Source organism: Neoarius graeffei, chromosome 12 (genome assembly GCF_027579695.1).
Source record: "Neoarius graeffei isolate fNeoGra1 chromosome 12, fNeoGra1.pri, whole genome shotgun sequence".
NCBI classification, from domain to species: Eukaryota; Metazoa; Chordata; class Actinopteri; order Siluriformes; family Ariidae; genus Neoarius; species Neoarius graeffei.
In genome coordinates, this window is record NC_083580.1 from 6,839,690 (window position 1) to 6,863,745 (window position 24,056).

At 40.5% G+C, this 24,056-nt stretch overlaps 1 protein-coding gene across 2 annotated transcripts; it reads left to right on the forward strand.

Moving 5' to 3' along the window:
• The first annotated feature begins 1,341 nt into the window (after positions 1–1,341).
• On the forward strand, positions 1,342–23,900 carry gpn3 (GPN-loop GTPase 3). Of its 2 annotated transcripts, none has more exons than XM_060935428.1 (8): positions 1,342–1,568; positions 8,710–8,818; positions 12,483–12,650; positions 17,159–17,283; positions 17,436–17,551; positions 17,652–17,748; positions 17,936–18,064; positions 23,563–23,900. In XM_060935428.1, exons 1-8 carry the CDS (start codon positions 1,521–1,523, stop codon positions 23,626–23,628), a joined length of 858 nt encoding a protein of 285 aa, XP_060791411.1. In that variant the 5' UTR covers positions 1,342–1,520; the 3' UTR covers positions 23,629–23,900. The 2 variants fall into 2 exon arrangements, with proteins under 2 accessions (XP_060791411.1, XP_060791412.1); XM_060935429.1 differs by lacking the exon at positions 1,342–1,568 and adding an exon at positions 7,148–8,468.
• The last annotated feature ends 156 nt before the right edge of the window (positions 23,901–24,056 follow it).

The following is a 24,056-nucleotide window of genomic DNA, read 5'->3' on the forward strand; positions in this document are numbered from 1 at the left end:
CTATTTAAAAAAAAAAACGAACGGAGACTACAGAACCATCTTTCGGAGCAAGTTAAATACGAAGAACAGTTTTGCTCAGATGAGATGGAGTATATTAGTATGATGATGTGTCCCCCCATCACAAAAAACACAACATAATGCAGAAGTGCGAACATCTACTGTTAAGTTGTGAAGAAAACCACAAACATGATCTGCATGGAAGAATCATCAGAAGGAAAGCTTACCTGCAACCTCATCATGTAAGTGAATGTCTGGTGTGAATGCTCTATGCTTCACACACCACACAAATGGTGCTGAAACTGAAATGTATATGTTTTCAATTAAATCAATTCAAAACTTGTTAAAGAGTTTATGGTATTATACAAAATTCCTGATTCTGATTGGTCAGGAGATGTGTTAATAATTTTAAGAAAGTTAAAAAGAGAGACTGGTGAGGGAGCAAGTGTACGTAAATTTATTTATTAGATTAAGTCAATTTTAGTGCCATCTTTAGATATATATACATATTTATATTTGATAAGATTATTTTTAGATTATTATTTGCATTTTTAAGGGACTAAGTCAGTTTTTAATTATTGCTCAGCTGTTAACTACAAGAGGAACAAGAATGATTGATTCATTTGGTATTTTTAATCGTGTAAGTCTTTTCAGGCCACATTTTGTGAAATAAAGTGAATAATAATAAACATACAAGCAATTTATATGAACAAAAAAAACCAGATAAGTATATACTGTAAACAGTAAAATAAAGATCACATAAAATCTGTGTTTTACAGTAGGGTTTATTGGTGTCTAAAAGTCTGGTACACAGATAAGGTTTTATATTAAAGCAAAATAATTGTGATATAAAAGTAAATTATGTAAAATTTGTGACTTTTTTGTTGCTGTTGTTTCTGTTCAAATATGAAATATAACCAAATAACTACTTTTCCTCATTTTTTTTTAATAACTGATGGGATTAAAACATGTATTAATAGTGCAATTATAGACCGTGCACTTCCTGTAGAGAGTCTTTACTCTAAGAGTAACTTACCTTGATGCTTGGAAAGAATTCCTAGCTCATATTTGGTATTTTCTAGTATTTTTTTTTTTTGTCTCTCTTTTTAAGTCAAGTCTTCTAAACTCACAGCCTATAAATTACAGCTGATTACGGAAACGCTTTACAGCACAACGTATAAAAAACGCATCTCTTTTGACCCGTGTCGCCTTCCGTAGCGCCACCAGTGCTTGAATTCCAAATGACTCGCTACTTCCTGCATAAGCGCACTAGACACAGAAGGAAGTAAAGGCGTCTAACGTCCTATGTAGTGAACTAGACAAGTCAGCTATGACTCTGTTTGGGATTTAACCCACGTCACAGGATGTTATTGACTGAAAGGAGCATGGAAGTTGTGCGGCAGCTTGTGTGCGCGTTATTTTTAAGATGATAAACATTTCGGAGGTTATTTAATATTAAATAGTGTAACAAAACATTATTAGATATTATAAATAATAATTTTGTAGGGTCGAAGAGTGACAAAATGCCTCGCTATGCACAGCTTGTAATGGGACCCGCTGGAAGCGGCAAGGTACCAATAGATAGCAGCTTGTTTTTTATTTAAATAATTCCTTTTATTTATTGTTTATCTGTTTCCATCTCATTCACTCCATATTTAAACACACGACTAGAAAAATATGGTTATTACAAATAATATTTACATGACTGGAAGTAACAATGCAGTCGGTCAGCTTTATAAAAGTACTGGCAAATGCGGGAAGTTGTATGTTGTGACGTCACAGTGCTGTTGAATTCTCGATTCTGATTGGTCAGTAGGTGTTGATTCATTAAAGGATATGGGACATGGATTTTTTCTGGGTATAATTATGTATAAAGGACATAAGAAATGCCATCTAAATCACTGCAGGGCGTCAAAAATGTGAAAATCATCACATTCAACTTTTTTATACATCAGCGTAAAACAATGATTCGTTAATTAGTAGGGGTGGCACGGTTCACAAAAGTTGCGGTTTGAGGTCTGCGGTTCGGTACGTATTGCGGTTTTTTTTTTTTTTTAAATCTTAAGTACTCTGTATTTGGGCATATAGCCTACTATTTACCTTAAGTAAACATAGTTTAGGATACAGCATTTAAGAGAGGTTAAAATTATAGTTACAATGAAATAATCATGCACAAACTGAGTTTGAGTTGACATAAGCACATTTTATGAACAATCTCTGATGAAAAGCCAGGTAGTATTTTGAAACAGCAAGAGGGAAGACATGGATGATTTCAACAGCTTTTTTATTTACTACAGTATTTATACAAAGTATCAGGAGTGTTTGCTGCCATGTTGTGGCATCTAGAGGAACCAGGTGTCTTTTGTCACATACAGAGTTTTCATAATTGGAAGAAATAAAAATGAGTTCTTAAAGCTTACTTTTGAACAGATGTGTGTGTTAAAACTTAAACTTTTATGTGGCGACCAACCAACCACCTATATACAAAAACCGAATCAAAAACTCTTCTAATCCCTGAGAGTGAGGATGTATTTTTTCACTTGAAATTAAAGTGCAGTGTTTTGAAACGTATGGCTGGATTTCTTATCTAATCTTAAAGTGCCACTGTATTCTTAGAACGATTTATAACAAAATACACACACAGCCAATATAAAATATTGCAATAAAACCAATCACTGCACTGTTTAAAACAAACCTCCCCTCCCCTCGCCGGAAAAAAAAAAAAACTAGTTCGCCCATTATCCTGTGTCATTCTGAGATGCGCAGATAGACAGTAAAGGGAATTCCGAATTCCCTTTACTGTCTATCTGCGCATCTCAGAATGACACAGGATAATGGGCGAACTAGATTTTTTTTTTTCCGGCGCCGCGGTACGCCGGAAATCCGGCGCAGCGCCGGAACGCTATCACCCCTGTTCGCGCGAAAGAGAACCACGTGGTTTCATATGGGCATTCGGCTTTTTTTTTTTTGGCGAACGTCTTAAATAGGGGTACCGCGGTTTATACGCGTATTGCACCGCAACAGGTGTATCGTACGGTTCGGTTTTTTTCCCATAACCGTGCCAAGCCTATTAATTAGCTAGGTGGTCACGTGACCCGTGACGTCACAAAAACTTTCCAAGGAGCCAGCGCTTGGGTATCTAATGTAAACAGGTTACCGAAATGGACACCATCGACAGTGACATTCCCGATGTTTCACAGAGATGTGAAGTTAGACCCTATCAATTCGAACCGATAGCTGGAAATTCACATGAACATGGATCTTGTCTTTCTTAGTCTGACGGGTCAGATGATTCTGAGAGTGAGAGTTCATTCAATCCCCTAACAGGAGTGACAGCGCGTCTGACTGACTAGGAGGTCGCAATACACCATGATGTTCAATGTACGTTAAACACTCTAAAAACGAAACAATTTTCTTGTCATCCAAGACACAAAAACTATTTTGTCGCATTCGTCATCATCACGATTCACACTTCTCCATATGCATCTGCCTGCTTGTGCTGTACCCGAAAGTTTTTGTGACGTATGATCACGTGACAGCGGCTCTTCCGGTTGTAAAATATGCATATCGGAGCTCCAGCAGAAATGCCATATAATCATCACGAATATAATGATTTTGCTGAATTTAATAGATAATTTTGTATTTGTTGATGCAATTATTTCATATTTTTAATGGAAAGAAACTGATATAGTGTGCATTTATGTTTCATTGTCCCATGTCCTTTAAGGATTAATTTCACGAGTGATTTCGAAGTTTTGAAAATCATGAGTGAAATTGATCCTTAATTTTAGATTAGATTAGATAGAACTTTATTGATCCCTTTGGGAGGGTTCCCTCAGGGAAATTAAGGTTCCAGCAGCATCATTACAGATAAACAGAGAACAGAAAATAGAGAAAAAACTTCTAGATAAATTAAATTAAGTATTTACATATACAAATATAAAAAGAATAAGATATGCGGAAGAGAGGAAGGGGCCAGCAGGATAGATATTGCACATTGTCCAGTATTGCTTTTTGTCAGGCTAGACTACTGCTCCTTCCCGTCCTCTGTCCTCCTGTTACCCCTCCTCCGCCCCAGAGAGGAGTTGTACAGTCTGATGGCATGAGGGACAAAGGAGTTTTTAAGTCTGTTCATCCTGCACTTGGGAAGAAGCATTCCATCACTGAACAGGCCCCGCTGGTTGCTGATGACGGTGTGCAGAGGGTGACTGGCATCGTCCATGATGTTCAATAGTTTGTCCATAGACCTCTTCTCTGCCACCGTCACCAGAGAGTCCAGCTTCATGCCGACCACAGAGTCGGCCCACCTGATCAGTTTGTCTAGCCTGGATGTGTCCTTCTTGGATGTGCTGCCCCCCCCCCAGCACACCACGGTGTAAAACAGGACACTGGCGACCACAGGAACCATACGATTACTTGTTTTTAATATCTCATTATCTCTAGCCGCTTTATCCTGTTCTACAGGGTCGCAGGCAAGCTGGAGCCTATCCCAGCTGACTACGGGCGAAAGGTGGGGTACACCCTGGACAAGTCGCCAGGTCATCACAGAGCTGACACATAGACACAGACAACCATTCACACTCACATTCACACCTACGGTCAATTTAGAGTCACCAGTTAACCTAACCTGCATGTCTTTGGACTGTGGGGGGAAACCGGAGCACCCGGAGGAAACCCACGCGGACACGGGGAGAACATGCAAACTCCGCACAGAAAGGCCCTCGCCGGTCACGGGGCTCGAACCCGGACCTTCTTGCTGTGAGGCGACAGCGCCAACCACTACACCACCGTGCCGCCTCTGTTTATAATATCTAGGGCCAAATTCATACTTCGAAAGCCATTCAAGTTCACAACATTTGTCATTCACGTTTTCTGAACCAATCAGGGCGCAAGACTATCTTGCACGTTTGAATCAGTTTCTAAAGCGTCTTTCATCATGACACGGCAACACGACACGAGGATTTTGAAAGTGGTTTACAAAATTTTATTGGAACTTCTTTACAAAAGCCATTATGTTGACAAAATTTGCTAATTTTTGTAACCGTAACCAAGCAACGAACTAGCCAATAGCATTTCAGAAATACGGCCCCGTGTTAAGGAAAAAAGCCCTCTTTGATTGACCAATCAGAATTGAGTAATTTGGCCCTATGTATTATAATACAAGATTAACGTTTTTGTTCCTCATTCATTATTTCCAAGTCTTTTCAGAGGAAAGTAGCTAAAACATACAGATTGATAAAAAGGCTGATATATAACGTCATAGGCTAATTTGCATATTGATTTATTCATCATACTTTTTGGCATTTTAAATTACAAATGAGGATGCATGAAGAAGGATGGGCGGCGCGGTGGTGCAGTGGTTAGCACTGTCGCCTCACGGCAAGAAGATTCCGGGTTTGAACTTAACAGCCGGCAGGGATCTTTCTGTGTGAACTTTGCATGTTCTTGTTCTCTCCATATCTGCATGGGTTTCCTCCACAGTCCAAAGACATGCAGTTTGGCTAATAGGCCATTTGCAGGAATTGGTCACGTGTCAGTTTTCCTCATAGCAACAAGCCCGTGGTGGGCAGGCTAACTTGACATTCCTTGACAACCGTAAGAGTTTGACTGGCGATGCGAAGGAATCCATTTCTATAATAGCTGTTTTTACCTTTTCTACTGTCTTTTTTGACCCGAATTTTCGTGTGTACTTGGAAAAAGTTTGTGGTTTTAACTTCTGTCGTAAGTTAAAGCGAATCATGATGCGAATAAATCTGCTTCTTATCAGCTAAAAACACATCTACAGATATATCTGTATTTATTTTCAAGAATCTTCACACATTAAGCGAATGATAAAGGTAGAAAAGGAGAAATTATAAGTTATAAACATACCTGAGAAATCCGCCATTTCGCGCGTGAATTTCTTTCTGCAGAGACCAACTTGAGTCCAAAAATCTCTCTTTTTTTTACGGCCAATGATTCGCTTTAACTTATGACAGAAGTTAAAACCACAAACTTTTTCCAAGTACACATGAAAATTCGGGTCAAAAAAGACAGCAGAAAAGGTAAAAACAGCTATTATAGAAATGGATTGCTTCGCATCGCCAGTCAAACTCTTATGGTTGTCAAGGAATGTCAAGTTAGCTTGCCCACCACGGGCTTGTTGCTATGGGGAAAATTGACCCGTGACCAATTCCTGCAAATGGCCTATAGAGATCTTGCAGTCACGTGACCGGAAAGTACACAACCGCCATCTTGTCGGTCAAAAACACAGCTGAATACTGCTGCACTCGTGTACAGAATGGATCAATTTCAACCGACGGACTACACGGCTCATTTTTCTAATGAACAGATAACTAGATGTATGTCTAAAATAAACGACCTACAGATTTATGACCCTTATGGCTTACCGGACGGAGTTTTCACGACCGGATTTTGAACTGCCAGAGGTGGAATACCCAGACGTGTATAATTACCTCATTAACTTTCCCTCGCTGTTCAGTGGTGAAGCACTGCGTGCTTATAAATCTCTGGACAGTTATCTTTACAGAAATTCAGGATTTGTCAGTGACTCAGATGTGGCATCTTGTAAACAAGAATCCTCATTGGATGGGTAAATCACTTAAGTATTGACCAGCCGATTATAGAATAGAATAAGGTAATTCCAGCTGTAATTCCAAATCGTCCGTCTTGTTTACATGGATCTGGCGTTGGAGAGGTAGAGGCTTGGCAGTGGAGATTTGAGTGGCTGTTTTCTGAGCTTAGTCAACAGGCCGGCTCTGCCTGTAGCCTCGCTTTTGCTTCCGCTCCTGGCGCTGCCTCCTTCGCTTTGCTTCCAATAACAATCCACGGAGACCCCGCTGGTCTCGCTATCTCGTCCGGAATGTTGTGCATGCGATGGAAATCGCTACAAACCGTCATTTTCTGCTGGAAACCAATGTCCAGTAAGTCCATACGGTTGTAGTGGATATTGAAGTCCGGTACAGACGAACAACACGCAAAAATACACACAAAAAACATAAAAAACGTGCACAGGTAGGGAGAGCTTGTAGCCGCAGCCGTTGTAGTAGAATTGTATATAGTAGGGTTTTCCAGAAGAAAAGGTAGAAGTAAAAGCAGAAGTAGAACCAGAAGTAGAAGTAGAAGGCGGAATATGGCGTTTGACCGACAAGATGGCGTCTGTCACAATCTGGATCGGCTGTGACGTCACATGCAAGTGCTCCATTAGCTACTCTAAATTGTCCACCAAAAGCAGTGCAGCAGAGGAGTGGCTAGCCAACTGTACTTACTTAGCCAAGAAACCCTAGGAAAGGGACCAAACACGGGACGGGCGAAGGAGAAGGGTGATTTTTCACTTTGAACATCGTAAAATGAATCAGAATAAAATTTAATAGATTTAGAAATATATTTCTTCTTCTTTCAGCTGTTCCCATTAGGGGTCGCAACAGAAGATCATCATGAGCCGCATATTTTATTTTATTTTTTAAATTTTTTTATCAGTGCCCTTCCTGATGCAACCCTTCCCAATCTGTCCGGGTTTGGGACTGGCATTAAGTAGGTACCGGCTTGTGCAACCCCAGTGGCTGGGTATTTTTACCTTTGAACAGTGGGAGGAAACCAGAATATACAGAGAGAACATGCAAACTCGACACAGAAAGGCCCACGTCAGCTGTAAGGTGACCGCGCTAACCACCGTGCTGCCTTTAGAAATATATTTCTTAAACTTCTTTAGTGTATTTCTTGTTGAAGGAAGTCATGTTTGGTCATGGCAGAACAAATAAAACTTGATGCATTTAATACAAAATAGTATAGTTTCTATCAAGAACCCAGATAAAAAGAAACTGACGGTGAGTAGTTGTAAAAGGTGAGTCGTCATGAAGATAAAGGTCACTTGCTTTCCTTACCTGTAAATATCACCAAGAAGCAAGGGAGTAACTTTGATTTTGACATTGGTGGGGACACAAAAGTGATCCAAGGCAGAGCTTCCGAAAGGTGTTTTTTTTTTCCATTAGCAATCATAATTTCATGTCATGCAGATCTTATAGGTTAATGAGGGTAGCTGTGGCCTAATGGTTAGGGAGTTGGTCTTTGGATCCCAGGGTTGCAGGTTCAAATCCCACCCTTACCTCTCCATACATCTCCATCCATGGCTGTGTGAGATACGGGCGGGTAGTCACGGCTGCTGTGGGAAGTGTGCTGCTTTTACAGCAGCTGGGATAGCCAGAATTAGCGAGAAACAGGTAGCTAATCAGAGAATGATATCTACGTTAGAGGGGGGGATTATACATTTAACCCTTTGTGTGCCATATAATCATTGCTCAGGTTAGGACATCGGTTTTATTGATCGTGATTCCACAGTAGCGGCTGAATATTGGTAGGGACACGTCCCTAGCGTCCCTACCCAAAATTACGCCCTAGCCAAGAAGAGTTTAACAAAGAAGTGTAAGGGGCATTGGGAATGATGGTGAACATCAGTGTGTAAAGCCTGACTGGTGAGTCGAGGGAACCTGCTCAGATGGCTTTATCTATTGCATAAAGAAATAATAAATGTTTTCGTATAGTCAATAAAAAATGTACCACTACGTCAATGTAATACAAATAGACTAGGATTTTTTTTAAAAAGGGCTGTTCTGTACTATTTAATTCCTGTTGTCTGTTTTGTCCTACATAAAAGTACAGGACACAACAATATGTACACTCTTTAATTGTGCACGGATTTATTTATTTTTGCAGAGTACATACTGCTCCACCCTGATCCAGCACGCTGAAACCATAAACCGTTCCATACAGGTCGTAAACCTCGACCCAGCTGCAGAGCACTTTGATTATCCAGTCATGGCAGGTGAGAGCAATCCGTACACGGGTTCCTGAAGCAGGAGAGTCGAAATCTGGCCACGTGTGGCGAATGTACTGAGTCTAATCATTAACTAATGATTTGATTCTTAGGCTCCATCCACACGACAACGGCAACGAGATTTTTTTTTAGCGGGTAAAAAAAATATCGCGTCCACATGGGCAACGGATCAGTAAAATATCAGGTACATATGGCAACGCGATGCTTGCTGAAAACGGTGCAATACACATGCCACACCTCTACGTGTGCTGTAAGACGGTCCCATCGGAAACACCAGAACAATAGAAGAAGTAGGACGCATGCACATAAACCCCTTCTTCTACCCGGCGTGATGACTTGTTCTAGTCATGTGGTTGTGACGTCATCGTAAACAAATCCGTTCTACTCATCCAGACAACTTCGCAACGGCGCCGTTGCCAGATTTTTCCACTCTGGAAACCGTTCTCAAAAAATATCGTTTTGGGGCACCCAAAACGCCGGTGCCGTGTGGACGCCAGGCCGGAACGATAAAAAATTTTATCGGATTCACCTGAATCCGTTGCCGTGTGGACAGGGCCTTAGAAATATCACCAAAATATATCTCATTCTGCTTCTTTCGTCCTCCATGACATGGATTTATGGCCTATGGGCATCCCCATGGACTTAAAAAGTCTAATCACTTACAAAATCCTTTTTAACTCGAAGATTAATTGTATGATTCCGTACGTCACTTGTGTTGTGCATCCAAAAAAAAAAATGTTATCACAATAGGATACAGTGCATGTGTGTGTCACTGTATTGTTCCGATTATTGCTTACAACCCCGATTCCAAAAAAGTTGGGACAAAGTACAAATTGTAAGTACACAGCTAGTTAACTTGGACACTGTTAGTTAGCATGTAAAAACAGAGTTACACTAACATGAATAATGTTAACTTATCTGAAGTCCTTTCAAAAATATGTTTTAGCATAATCTTGCCAAATACAACCCCGATTCCAAAAAGTTGGGACAAAGTACAAATTGTAAATAAAAACGGAATGCAATAATTTACAAATCTCAAAAACTGATATTGTATTCACAATAGAACATAGACAACATATCAAATGTCGAAAGTGAGACATTTTGAAATTTCATGCCAAATATTGGCTCATTTGAAATTTCACGACAGCAACACATCTGAAAAAAGTTGGGAAAGGGGCAATAAGAGGCTGGAAAAGTTTAAAGGTACAAAAAAGGAACAGCTGGAGGACCAAATTGCAACTCATTAGGTCAATTGGCAATAGGTCATTAACATGACTGGGTATAAAAAGAGCATCTTGGAGTGGCAGCAGCTCTCAGAAGTAAAGATGGGAAGAGGATCACCAATCCCCCTAATTCTGCGCCGACAAATAGTGGAGCAATATCAGAAAGGAGTTCGACAGTGTAAAATTGCAAAGAGTTTGAACATATCATCATCTACAGTGCATAATATCATCAAAAGATTCAGAGAATCTGGAAGAATCTCTGTGCGTAAGGGTCAAGGCCGGGAAACCATACTGGGTGTCCGTGATCTTCGGGCCCTTAGACGGCACGGCATCACATACAGGCATGCTTCTGTATTGGAAATCACAAAATGGGCTCAGGAATATTTCCAGAGAACATTATCTGTGAACACAATTCACCGTGCCATCCGCTGTTGCCAGCTAAAACTCTATAGTTCAAAGAAGAAGCCATATCTAAACGTGATCCAGAAGCGCAGACGTCTTCTCTGGGCCAAGGCTCATTTAAAATGGACTGTGGCAAAGTGGAAAACTGTTCTGTGGTCAGACGAATCAAAATTTGAAGTTCTTTATGGAAATCAGGGACGCCGTGTCATTCGGACTAAAGAGGAGAAGGACGACCCAAGTTGTTATCAGCGCTCAGTTCAGAAGCCTGCATCTCTGATGGTATGGGGTTGCATTAGTGCGTGTGGCATGGGCAGCTTACACATCTGGAAAGACACCATCAATGCTGAAAGGTATATCCAGGTTCTAGAGCAACATATGCTCCCATCCAGACGATGTCTCTTTCAGGGAAGACCTTGCATTTTCCAACATGACAATGCCAAACCACATACTGCATCAATTACAGCATCATGGCTGCGTAGAAGAAGGGTCCGGGTACTGAACTGGCCAGCCTGCAGTCCAGATCTTTCACCCATAGAAAACATTTGGCGCATCATAAAACGGAAGATACGACAAAAAAGACCTAAGACAGTTGAGCAACTAGAATCCTACATTAGACAAGAATGGGTTAACATTCCTATCCCTAAACTTGAGCAACTTGTCTCCTCAGTCCCCAGACGTTTACAGACTGTTGTAAAGAGAAAAGGGGATGTCTCACAGTGGTAAACATGGCCTTGTCCCAACTTTTTTGAGATGTGTTGTTGTCATGAAATTTGAAATCACCTAATTTTTCTCTTTAAATGATACATTTTCTCAGTTTAAACATTTGATATGTCATCTATGTTCTATTCTGAATAAAATATGAAATTTTGAAACTTCCACATCATTGCATTCCGTTTTTATTTACAATTTGTACTTTGTCCCAACTTTTCTGGAATCGGGGTTGTATTTAATTCATCTAATAATTAGTTATTTAGCATTTATTTATTTTCACTTGTCATTTGCTCTGTGAATTGTGTGAATCCTTGTACTCAGGAGTCGTCTCCGATTCCTTCGACGTTACAAAGCATAGTATGTTTGGCAGAGGGAGGTTGGAGAAAGCACTAATAGCAGGAGTGCCAATAATTCTGTGTTGTCTTTTTTTTTTTCCCAGGAGGGTTTTGTGATTTGTGTTTAGAATGAATTCACTTTGATTAAAAGTTCTATCATATTGTTAGGTCATTTAACTAAAAAATATTCCCGAACATTTTAATTATAATCTTTACCAAGGGTGCTGAGAATTCTGGTTGTTTGTATGTACAAAAATTATTCAGGATTGATTCATTTCATTTGGGTTTTATGTACAGTATTGTGCAAAAGTCTTAGGCGCATGTAAAGAAATGCCGTCGAACAAAAATGGCTTAAAAGTAATGAAATGAAATGTTTCAATGTTAAAAAAATACTATAAACAGTAATCAGTAAGCGATAATAAATGAAACAAAGTCGATATTTGGTGTGAGACGACCCTTTGCTTTAAAAAAAAAAGGTAGTGTCGGGTCCCTGAGCATCTTACAGAACCGGCCACAGTTCTTCTGGACATTTTGACTGTCACACTCGCATCTTCATTTTGCACCCAAACCTTTTTGCAGTAGCCTTCATTATGTTTTATTTTTTAATCTGAAAAGTGCTCTCTTACGTATTCTGCTACTCAGATGTAAAATTTTTTTTTCTGTAACGTTTAATTTTGTGCTGGAAAATGAACGAACGTTTGGAACCCTAAAATGTTTTTGTAATGTTCTGATTCGATAACGTAGAAGTCATGAAATAGAAAACTATAACAAAGTTTATCTGAAAAAAGGAAGAAAAAAACCCAGGATGCCTCAGACTTCGGCAGAGTACTGGACATAATATAAAAAGTTCAGGAATGAAAATACCCTGAGTCTAATCCCGTGACGGAGTTAAACCCTTAAAATAAATAAATACAATTTTTATGAGGAACATATGGAAGGTCGAATGATTATTCTGCTATTTCACTTTCCTTAAAATAACAGATATCCGAGAGTTGATCCAGGTGGATGATGTGATGGAGGATGACTCGCTGAGGTTCGGCCCGAACGGAGGATTGGTTTTCTGCATGGAGTACTTCGCTAGTAACTTCGACTGGCTGGAAGAAAGTCTTGGGCATGTTGAGGATGACTACATACTTTTCGACTGCCCAGGTTATTAACTCGTTATGTCATTACGTTGAAGAGAATCGTGCATTAAAATAAATTGATGGAAGTAATAGAGAACCTTGAACAAATTCAAACTTTAAAGAAGTTCTTCTGGGTTGATTAACAAGCCATAAGTCATGATGACTAAATGAACAATTCACTGGACTGAAACTATATTATTCATAGCGGCGCTCCATACTTAGTGCTGATGACACGAACATGACTCTATGCAATTTCTTAAATAAACTATACAACATGGCAAACATGTTAGATTTCTGTTATAATTACGTGAAAAGAAGCTGTTGTTACACGAATATCCAACTTTTAATTGCACAGCGCAAGAAAACTGGGTCCGTGGTTCGCGGCCATGTTGTGACGTCAGCGGAAGAACACGCTGCGGTTCACTGGCTGTTCTACTCAATGGAAATGGCGCATGAAAACGCCGGTGAACTCTCTAGTGCTAGCTCTTCAACAACCAAATACTGGTACTTCAAGCAGTGATCATGATGGCATGATTTTATCTGATTTTAAATAAATGAGATTGATAATAATGTGAATGTTCACAACTAGTACATACAAACTCTGCAGCTTCTGATTCAGCAGCTGCGTCATACTCCGCAAAAACATCAGCAAGAACCTACAATATAAATGGAAATGCAATACACTAAGCTCAAATGACTTTTGGAAAGTGTCATTTCTAAATTTTTTCTACTTATTCTTGAAGTCGGTCATCGGGGTACTTGCTACCGTTCCCTAACAACGCATGGCAAAGGGTAAAGTGTAGTGTTGCTACGAGTACTTGCTAAAGCCTCCGGTGGAAGATCCTCGATGTGCTGATAAGACATACAGTTCTATATAACACACAAGTGTCACGATAATCACAAAACAGATGCAAATTGTTAAAATACCTAATTTTTAAGCAATCATGTGTTGATCTCTTCCGAATAGAATCTATGATAGCCTACCCTCTTTACCCCTTGCCTCTCGTTGCTAGGCGGCAGTTACATGAAAGCCGCAAGCTCTCACAAGCAAATACATGACTGATATCACGCCGACTTTATGATTACATTTATGATTATCATGAATGTGTACTCTATGAGCGCTCTGGAGCGAGTCACTTCCAAGATGGCCGCGCAGACCGCATGGTTACTATTTTTAGCATCATGTCGGAGCACTCTATAGCTCTACGTACCTTTATCTTATGTCGTTTCTCAACACATGTTCTGACAGGAGGACTGTCTTTGGAGGAGTCGGCTTGTCCCAGGCGACTGCTGGATCCAGCATAGCTACTAGTAGACCCCCTCCGGAATACTGTAGGCACTGCTGATGGTAGCAGCACACGTTTGTGCTGAACTGAACACCCAAGAGATTCTTTTAAGCTGGGAAGGGTGTCAAAACAATCCAAATCGAAGTGTTCAGAGCACAGGACGGATGTTGGTGAGGGCTCCCACTTGTCACAAGTGTGCCTGACTTGCTTCACCCACTTCGCATGCAGCGCGGGATCTCTGGGAAACTTGAATAAACTTACCCCATCCTTGTGGGTTTTGGAGCAAAAGCCGGCAACACAACGCGAAGGCATAATAACTAATATATATATATATATATATATATATATATATATATATAAAATGTCTAATAAAAATACTCATAATGATAAACTGAACACCTGCCGCATCAACAACAAACTGGTAAGTTAGGAGGAAGGTTCTTTCGCTGACGTCATATAGCCCCTCCTCCTCTTTCGTCTCCTGGGTGCTGCAGCCCCGTCAAATTTGCCCAAATAGCCGCGTTTTTTATCACAACTTGTAAAATAGGCGCCTTCATGAATTAATATATGGATCATCGGGAATTACTTTTTATGTTATAAAACATCGCCAAAGATGTCAAAAACGTGTCATCAGCACTTTAAGAGAATATGGTGGTAATACATCGACCTGGTTTTTGCGACTGTATGACGTCCGTGTACCACCACAGGGAACTGATCATCAGTGCAAGGCAACGTATCTCAAACACTTAACCACCGGACAACGAAATTTGTATTTTTATTTCTATAAGCTAGATGGGTTTTTATCCAGCGCTTATTTTTTATTTGTTTTTTAAAAAATAATGTAGGATTGTTTACGAACACAATTTACGGAAACTATTGATGGGGAAAAAAGTTAATTCATTCATTCATAGTGGGCAACATATCTTTGCATTGTCTGCCTTTTTTTTTAACCTAAACAATTTCTTCCTCTGCACACTTCACATCACACACACACATCACATTATCTCTAGCCGCTTTATCCTTCTACAGGGTCGCAGGCGAGCTGGAGCCTATCCCAGCTGACTACGGGCGAAAGGCTGGGTACACCCTGGACAAGTCGCCAGGTCATCACAGGGCTGACACATAGACACAGACAACCATTCACATTCACACCTACGCTCAATTTAGAGTCACCAGTTAACCTAACCTGCATGTCTTTGGACTGTGGGGGAAACCGGAGCACCCGGAGGAAACCCACGCGGACACGGGGAGAACATGCAAACTCCGCACAGAAAGGCCCTCGCCGGCCCCGGGGCTCGAACCCAGGACCTTCTTGCTGTGAGGCGACAGTGCTAACCACTACACCACCGTGCCGCCCTCCTCTGCACACTTGTGTAACCATAATTATTGTACAGTTCAATAGCAATTATGAGCATCTTTCCTTAGTGTTAGATAATCTAAAACGACCGTGGATCGATATCAATTCGTTCTTATGTCTGATAATATTCAGTCATAACTACTGTATGTAGTAATGATTTTTTAAAATCATTTTTTAAAATTTGCTTTTTAAAAAATAATGTGGGATTATTTACGAACACATTTTATGGAAAATATTCACGACAGTTTCATAAACTAGTTAAAACGGTTTTATTAGTCTGTTTTCTTCCTGGATAATAGATAGTTTCTGTTACGTAAGGCCGATAGAATAACGTAAGTGCAGGAAGAGTTTTATTGAAAACACACCAGCAAACAGATTCGAAACGGAGACAAAGGCAGAGGTGAAACACAGACAGTGGTGGAGTGAGACACAGACAGGATATCCGAGGGAATACAATACTCACAATCCAAAAACACAAACGGGCTCAAAACCAGAAAAGCGATACAGAATACAAAGCTTTTGCAAAGTCAAAGGCGTGTGGACGTGACCGATGGAACCAGACAACTGTTTGGCACATCAGGTTTGATATTTGATGGTAACTCTATAGTAATGCTGTAAAGTGAAGGCGCTGGTTTACTGCTGTCCACCAGGCACCCAGCAGAGTTACACCATAATAAATGTGGTGTCAAAGAAAGGAATAAATACATTACGTATTCATGCGTATCTCATTATTGGCCTCACTGTCACAAGACAATGCAGTGATTTATTGAGGTGAAAAACTCGACACAATTCAATGGTTCATTCATGGTGCTGTAATATTATTATTCTATTCAGGGGGATTATGCGCCCATGCAAATATTTTGCTCGTAAACTCATCAGGAGCTCCACTTTTAGGCAGTGACTAAATGTCTGTCTGTCTCGCTCTCCTGTCTTTCTGTCTGTCTCTCACTCTCTGTCTGTCTCTGGGTCTCTCTCTGTCTGTCTCTCACTCTCTGTCTTTCTGTCTGTCTCTTGCTCTCTGTCTGCCTGCCTTTCTGTCTGTCTCTCACTCTCTGTCTGTCTGTCTCTGGGTCTCTCTCTCTCTCTGTCTGTCTCTCACTCTCTGTCTGTCTCTTGTTCTCTGTCTGTCTGTCTCTTGCTCTCCTGTCTTTCTGTCTGTCTTGCTCTCTGTCTTTCTGTCTATCTGCCTTTCTGTCTGTCTCTCGCTCTCTGTCTGTCTGTCTGTCTCTCGCTCTGTCTGTCTGTGTGTCTGTCTCTCTCCCCCCTCTGTCTGTCTCTCTTTTTCCCTCTCTGTCTGTCTCTCGCTCTGTCTGTCTATCTGTCTCTCGCTCTCTGTCTGTCTGTCTCGCTCTCCTGTCTTTCTGTCTGTCTTTTGCTGTCTGCCTTTCTGTCTGTGTCTCTCTCTCTCTGTCTGTCTGTCTGTCTCTCTCTGTCTGTCTATCTCTCACTCTCTGTCTGTCTCTTGCTCTGTCTTTCTGTCTGTCTGCCTTTCTGTCTGTCTCTCGCTCTCTGTCTGTCTGTCTGTCTCTGGGTCTCTCTCTGCCTGTTTGTCTCTTACTCTCTGTCTGTCTGTCTCTTGCTCTCTGTCTCTCGCTCTCCTGTCTTTCTGTCTGTCTTTTGTTCTCTGTCTTTCTGTCTATCTGCCTTTCTGTCTGTCTCTCACTCTCTGTCTGGCTGTCTCTCTGTCTGTCTCTCGTTCTGTCTGTCTGTGTGTCTGTGTCTGTCTCTCTCCCCCCCTCTCTCTCTCACTCTGTCTGTCTGCCTGTCTCTTGCTCTCTGTCTGTCTGTCTCTCGCTCTCTCTCTTTTCCCTTCTCTGTCTGTCTGTTTCTCTCTGTCTCACTCACTAACTGATATATAAATAAATATAAAATGTTTGTGTATCATTTCAGGTCAGATTGAGCTTTACACTCATCTTCCTGTCATGAAGCAGTTAGTCGAGCAGCTCCAGCAGTGGGAGTTTCGTGTGTGTGGCGTCTTTTTAGTTGATTCTCAATTTATGGTCGAGAGCTTCAAGGTAACAGAGCCATTCACCCGTTAGTCCCTGTGATCATTCTCCTTCTTATTTGTCAACGTTGTCTATTGATTTGGCATCACCTTCCTCAAAGACTAAATCTGGATTTGTAATTTTGCCAGAAAAGTAATCTCTCTAAATCCTCTGCTTTCCAGTTCATTTCCGGTGTCATGGCAGCTTTGAGTGCCATGGTGGCACTAGAAATCCCTCAGGTCAACATCATGACCAAAATGGACCTACTGAGTCCTAAAGCTAAGAAAGAGATTGAGAAGTAAGTGAGAGTTAACAGTGTAATTTTTTAAAAATGATTATTAATGTACGGAGTATAGCATGTTGCAGACAGAGAGATGATGTGTGCATGTTTATTGCAGATATCTCGATCCGGATATGTATTCGATGATGGAGGACAGCTCTGTCACGCTGAGGAGCAAAAAATTCATGAAACTCACCAAAGCGATCTGTGGTTTGGTGAGTCGGTTATTATAAAGTAGGAATGAGAGTCGTGATGAAAAGATGCAAATAAGTATTATCACGGTGCCAAAACTTTTTCATGATATATTTCATGGCATGTTTCCTTTTTCCTACAAAAAATTATATTGTAAATGTTATATAAAAATTGAAAATGGCTCAGATGTCATTTTTTTTTTTCCTTTAGATTGAGGACTACAGCATGGTGCGCTTCCTGCCATTTGACCGCACTGATGACGAAGGCATCAACATTGTTCTCCAACACATTGACTTCTCCATACAGTACGGCGAGGACCTGGAGGTTAAGGAGCCCAAGGTACGTCCATGTTGTGCCATGTGATTCTGTGTGTCGTGCTTCATGCGTAATTACACAAAAAGGTCATAAAAAACTTGGAGTTTTAGTCCTCGTTCAACACACATGAATAAATGTATTAAAGTCAGACATTCGGAGACTCTTAAGATGTCCTGATGACTGGATAGATAAACCCAGCAGAACGGTACGACATGACAGATAACGGCTGTATCCTAAACGCTAACATTTGAGTCAAGACTTAGACAGATTTTTATGAGTAATGGTGATTCGTATAAATACAGAGGTGATTATAGGAAATCATGTGCTGATTGGTCGAGAAATTCAGACTATTTCTCGATAATCACCTCGAGCGACTTGGCAAAACGGCGGCCGATCGCTTCGTCACCGTAAGTGAGGAAGAATTACAAATGATGAAAGAAAACGCTGTTCCTAAAAGCACTAAAGATGCTCTGAAGTTTGGTCTAAAACTATTCAAAGGTAAGGTGGAATTGTGATTTATTTTATCGATTTCAAAACAAAGTCTTTTATGTGACTCGGCGTAGATAAGTAACACAAGTCTGCGCCGCACCGTTCTTATATTTGTATGCTGCTTTTGAAGATTGCAGGCCTTTCGATTGCATAATTTGGGCTACACCCTGTGTTTCTGAATTTGGGCTTTTTGCGTCGTGATACAGGGTAATTGGGCTTTTCTGCACGCGCAAAGTGCTGTTGTCCCAGCGCTCTGTGTTTAAACCTGCTGCTGCTTTTTTAGCTACAAAGTTATGAATAAATAAAGAAATCTATGAATGTTATTTTTACCTTTATTGCAAAATGTCTACAGCATTAATCCCTCTTGATGTACATGACAAAAATAATTAGAATACAGTTAGGTGGGGTTTACATTAGACCGTATCAGCGGATCATCAGATTAACGTTTTTAAAACGATTAGCGTGCACACAGCAACACCAATACACGATTCGCGTGCACACAGCAACACCAATACACGGATACGCTCGGCTCCGCAGGCATCCTGCACTCCAAATCACTCCGCCCTGAACAGCGAGTGCCCTCTGGAGGGTGCGCACTCCGGCCCTGCGCAGCTCACAGAGCGCGCGAGTGAAGCGCACGAGCAGTGATTCGGGACTGAGCCGCTGTGTGATCTCAGCGCATATCACTTACCACTTGCAAGTGGAAGGATGGCAAGCCTAAAGACAATCATAACTACACAATGGGCAGTATTTGCATCAGTATTTGCAGTATTTTCATACTTTTATACTCTTTTTAATGAAAGGTGATACAAGGCGGAAGTCCGCGCCGTTTTTCAGCAGTCGCGTCACATGACCAACGCCAGCGAATCAGGAAGGTGGATGTCACAGTGACGTTGTCCAATGACGACGCCAGCTAGAGCTCAGCACAGCGTATCCGCGTATTCTCAATGTTTACACAGCACCGGACCAGACACGATCTGGATTGAATACGTGGACCCTGGCGGATTCCCGTTTCCCGGCGTTTCCAGGCGTTTTAATGTAAACGGACAGTGCATCCGCGAAGAAAACGAGACAGATACGGTCTAATGTAAACTTGGCCTTAGTTAGTATTTAAAAGATGTGTTGGGGCCTGAGGAGAGCCTGGACGAAAGGAGCCTGTGAATGAAAAAGCAAGTTATGCACTGTTGCTGTCAAAGAGACAAACCTGTAGTCAGGGATGAGAGTTTTCTGCTTTTCGGCGGATTTCCGCTTTTTCTGAGCGAAAATCGATATTATGCCAAATCCGTTGAGATGTTTTTTTTCATTGAGGGGGGTTGGGGTATGTTCCTTCGTGATACTCAAGCGTACGACGATGTTACATGTTTACATTTTCGCCATCTTAAGTCTCGCGGTAGAATACGTGTTATCTACAATGTAATTGGCCAAAACATTGCTGGCGAGAGCATGATAGCCAATCATAACAGTTGTTACAAGAGTGTGGGAGAGAACAAAAGCCAATCGTAACAGTTCTTACAAAAGTACCCGCATCGTTCTGTTTTATCGAAACTTGCACATGTTCATCGCCGCTGCGCTTCAAAAATACGTTTCTCTTTCGTATCGTCTTTTTTACTCAAAATGCCGAATACAATTGACAAGCGAGACGAAGCGAAGGCACGTGAAATCGATGCTGGTATAAAAAACAGAGAGAGGACTGACAAGCTTTTGTCTTTGGCCAAAAGGCTGAAGAAGTCGTCGAAATGATTAAATGAAAATGAGAAGTGACTGTGAACTATAAATAATTGTATAAAGTGTACATAGGCATTATCCCATAAACTTAGCATTCATTTGATTTAATACATTGAACATGTATATGATGGTCAGTAAATCTGAATTAATGCTGACAGTTTTGAAAACTTAAATATTTCAAAAGACTTTGAAATCATATGCAACTAATGAGGACATAGGGTGACTGACCTTTTCTCCCTAAGAAATTTTATTTAATATATGAACATTTTGAAAATTAATAAAACTTACGTTTAATGTGAATTTAGTTTGTCATTTTTGTTGATCATAAATTATAACCATACCCTTGAATGTAGAATGTGATTTTATTTTGAATTCAAACAATACTCCTATTGATTTGAAACATATTTTCATGTAAATATATAAAAAAGACAACAGATTTTTTTATCTACTACAGCTCAGATTGCAGGAAAAGTGGTTTGTAAGGCCTTATTTTTCAAAATTTTCCTGGGGGGGGTATCCCTCCCAGACCCCTGGCTTCGGGCGCCATCTTGTTTTCTGCTTTTTTGGTGACCACCCACTCTCATCCCTGTGTAGTAGACCTGCGACACAAAAGGTTTTTCATTCACATCACAAGAACTGGCAGCGCAATTCACAGCATGTAGTCAAGTCAAAGATCTTAGTTTAAATGAAAAGCCAGTGTCTAAGACTATCATCAACAAGAGGACCAAGCTCCAAGTCACTCCTTCCACCCACACTTACACAACTGTGTGTATTTAAAGGAACAGTCCACCGTATTTCCATAATGAAATATGCTCTTATCTGAATTGAGACGAGCTGCTCCGTACCTCTCCGAGCTTTGCGCGACCTCCCAGTCAGTCAGACGCAGTCAGACGCAGTCAGACGCGCTGTCACTCCTGTTAGCAATGTAGCTAGGCTCAGTATGGCCAACGGTATTTTTTGGGGCTGTAGTTAGATGCGACCAAACTCTTCCGCGTTTTTCCTGTTTACATAGGTTTATATGACCAGTGATATGAAACAAGTTCAGTTACACAAATTGAAACGTAGCGATGTTCTATGCTATGGAAAGTCCGCACTATAATGACAGGCATACTAACACCTTCTGCGCGCTACGACAGCGCATTGATATCTGAGCTCCGTATCAATGCGCTGTCGAAGCGCGCAGAAGGTGTTAGTACGCCTGTCATTATAGTGTGGACTTTCCATAGCATAGAACATCGCTACGTTTCAATTTGTGTAACTGAACTTGTTTCATATCACTGGTCATATAAACCTATGTAAACAGGAAAAATGCGGAAGAGTTTGGTCGTATCTAACTATAGCCCCAAAAAATACCATTGGCCATACTGAGCCTAGCTACATTGCTAACAGGAGTGACAGCGCGTCTGACTGCGTCTGACTGACTGGGAGGTCGCGCAAAGCTCGGAGAGGTACGGAGCAGCTCGTCTCAATTCAGATAAGAGCATATTTCATTATGGAAGTACGGTGGACTGTTCCTTTAAGATGCAAGCTGTATCTTAAATACACACAGTTGTGTCCTGAATAGCTCTCTTTTTATTCAGTCTTTTACCTGATTTAAATCATATGACACTAGATATCAGAGAGATATTGCAGTTGAGGTCAGATAATGTGGGATATAGGGCTATTTTTAGGTTTTTAAATGATACAGAAGGTGGCGGTAATGCACCTAAAAGCTGTTTTCCAACCACCATAAAACAATATAAAAGAAGGAGAAAGAAGCTTTACCTAATGTGGAAATCCCGCTCTGGTCATTGGTACGCGAGTCTCATTCCTCCATGAAATCATGGCGTGCCGATCGCCGTTGATGGAGAATTCGTGCTCTGCACGAGGCTTACGGCTAGTTCGACGAACCCGGAACAACATGGGAATGGTGCAGATTTCGCGTCAATTACAAGAAATGCATGCTAATTCTCGCTAATTTCAGTGTTTTTAAAGAAGAAAGTCAAGACATTGGGTTTTATGCAGCCAAGTTTATTTAATCAACATTTCGTTTTGTTTTTTTTTTTTTACTTTTGGTAGCATGTTTTGGGCGCTTGACCTTAATTTGGGCGCCTACGACGTTATCCGTCGCAGGTTTCGTGTACCTAATTGAAAGGCCTGGATTGAAGTAAATAATTTTTTAATACTGTTTATTTTTTAAATAATAACCTGTGTATTTGTACTAAAACAATTATCAGGCTCAGTGAAGATCGGTGAAGAATAACCTCGACTTCGTCTTGATTCTTATTCACCGATATTCACGTCACCTTTGGCGAATAATCGTTAATTACTAATGTTTAGAGAGAACTGAGAAATGTGCGAGATTTAAAAATGACAAACGTTTTGAAAAAACAAACTTGGATACAAAACCAAACACAGACTTGTACAGAATGTCAGAATCCGAAAACGGCATATTTAATACACACAAAAAAAAAGCCAAAACCACAAAAACAAAATCTTTAAAACTTCAAATGAAGGATAAAAATAAAACAAAATCCCAAAACTTGCTAACGAAATCTTAAACACAAAAAACAAAAACAGACTTTATTGCATTTATTTAAACAAGTATAAAAAAAAATTGAAAAATATAAAATGGGATAAAGGGAAAAAAATACATAAGATAAAGCAGGAAATAATATCATGTTTAAATGGATGTTCGCTCATGCTGCATTGTGGGAATTCCTCAGCCCTGGGGTGGTGGTATTATTATTATTATTATTATTATTATAATTATTATTATAGGGCGGCACGGTGGTGTAGTGGTTAACGCTGTCGCCTCACAGCAAGAAGGTCCGGGTTCGAGCCCCGTGGCCGGCGAGGGCCTTTCTGTGTGGAGTTTGCATGTTCTCCCCGTGTCCGCGTGGGTTTCCTCCGGGTGCTCCGGTTTCCCCCACAGTCCAAAGACATGCAGGTTAGGTTAACTGGTGACTCTAAATTGAGCGTAGGTGTGAATGTGAGTGTGAATGGTTGTCTGTGTCTATGTGTCAGCCCTGTGATGACCTGGCGACTTGTCCAGGGTGTACCCCGCCTTTCGCCCGTAGTCAGCTGGGATAGGCTCCAGCTTGCCTGCGACCCTGTAGAACAGGATAAAGCAGCTACAGATAATGAGATGATGATGATGATGATTTTTTTTTTTTTTTTTTTTTTTAAATAAAGTGTATAGTGTACATCTTCATACTATGATGATTTATTATTGCTTTGTGTTCCGTTTTCTTCATAATCTATATTATGGTCATTTATCTACCATATTATTATCACTCTATTTCTTTTTTTTTTTAAATCTTTTCCAGGAGAGTGATGAGGAACCTGGCAACCAGAATTATGATGAGTTTTTCCAAGACAGAGTGGATTCCTAAATAGATCTTTGTAATGCGCTCAGCTGTTTAGTGCTGTGAAAATCCAAGTCTACAAGTGAACAACACTGTCAGAAAGCACTTGGGTGGAAAGAGAGAATGCTCTATTATTATTATTATTATTATTATTATTATTATATGTCTGAGTGCATAATTCTATTATAAATCTCTTATTTCTGCTCTTTGCTCATATTATTGTGTTATAGACCTTGCCTGCTACATTGTATAAGTTTTTAAGGTTAAATATTTTTTCAATAAAAGTGAGATTTTGGAAAGTGTGTGCGCGTGCAAAACAGTGTGAATGGTGTGTTCTAACAGTAAGCTGAGCACAAATACAAACCTAGCTACACAGGGAACTAACTATCAAAGACATTTTCCGAGTTACACTGATTATTTGAGAATTAAAACTGTTAATAATCGAGGTTAATGTC

What these genes read in the sequence shown, in the direction of transcription:
- gpn3 (XM_060935428.1), top strand. Translation starts at nt 1,521, where the DNA reads ATGCCTCGCTATGCACAGCTTGTAATGGGACCCGCTGGAAGCGGCAAG. An exon ending in GACCCGCTGGAAGCGGCAAG is followed by an intron (nt 1,569 to 8,709) that starts GTACCAATAGAT and finishes TTATTTTTGCAG; the next exon opens with AGTACATACTGCTCCACCCT. An exon ending in CCAAAGCGATCTGTGGTTTG is followed by an intron (nt 17,749 to 17,935) that starts GTGAGTCGGTTA and finishes TTTTTCCTTTAG; the next exon opens with ATTGAGGACTACAGCATGGT.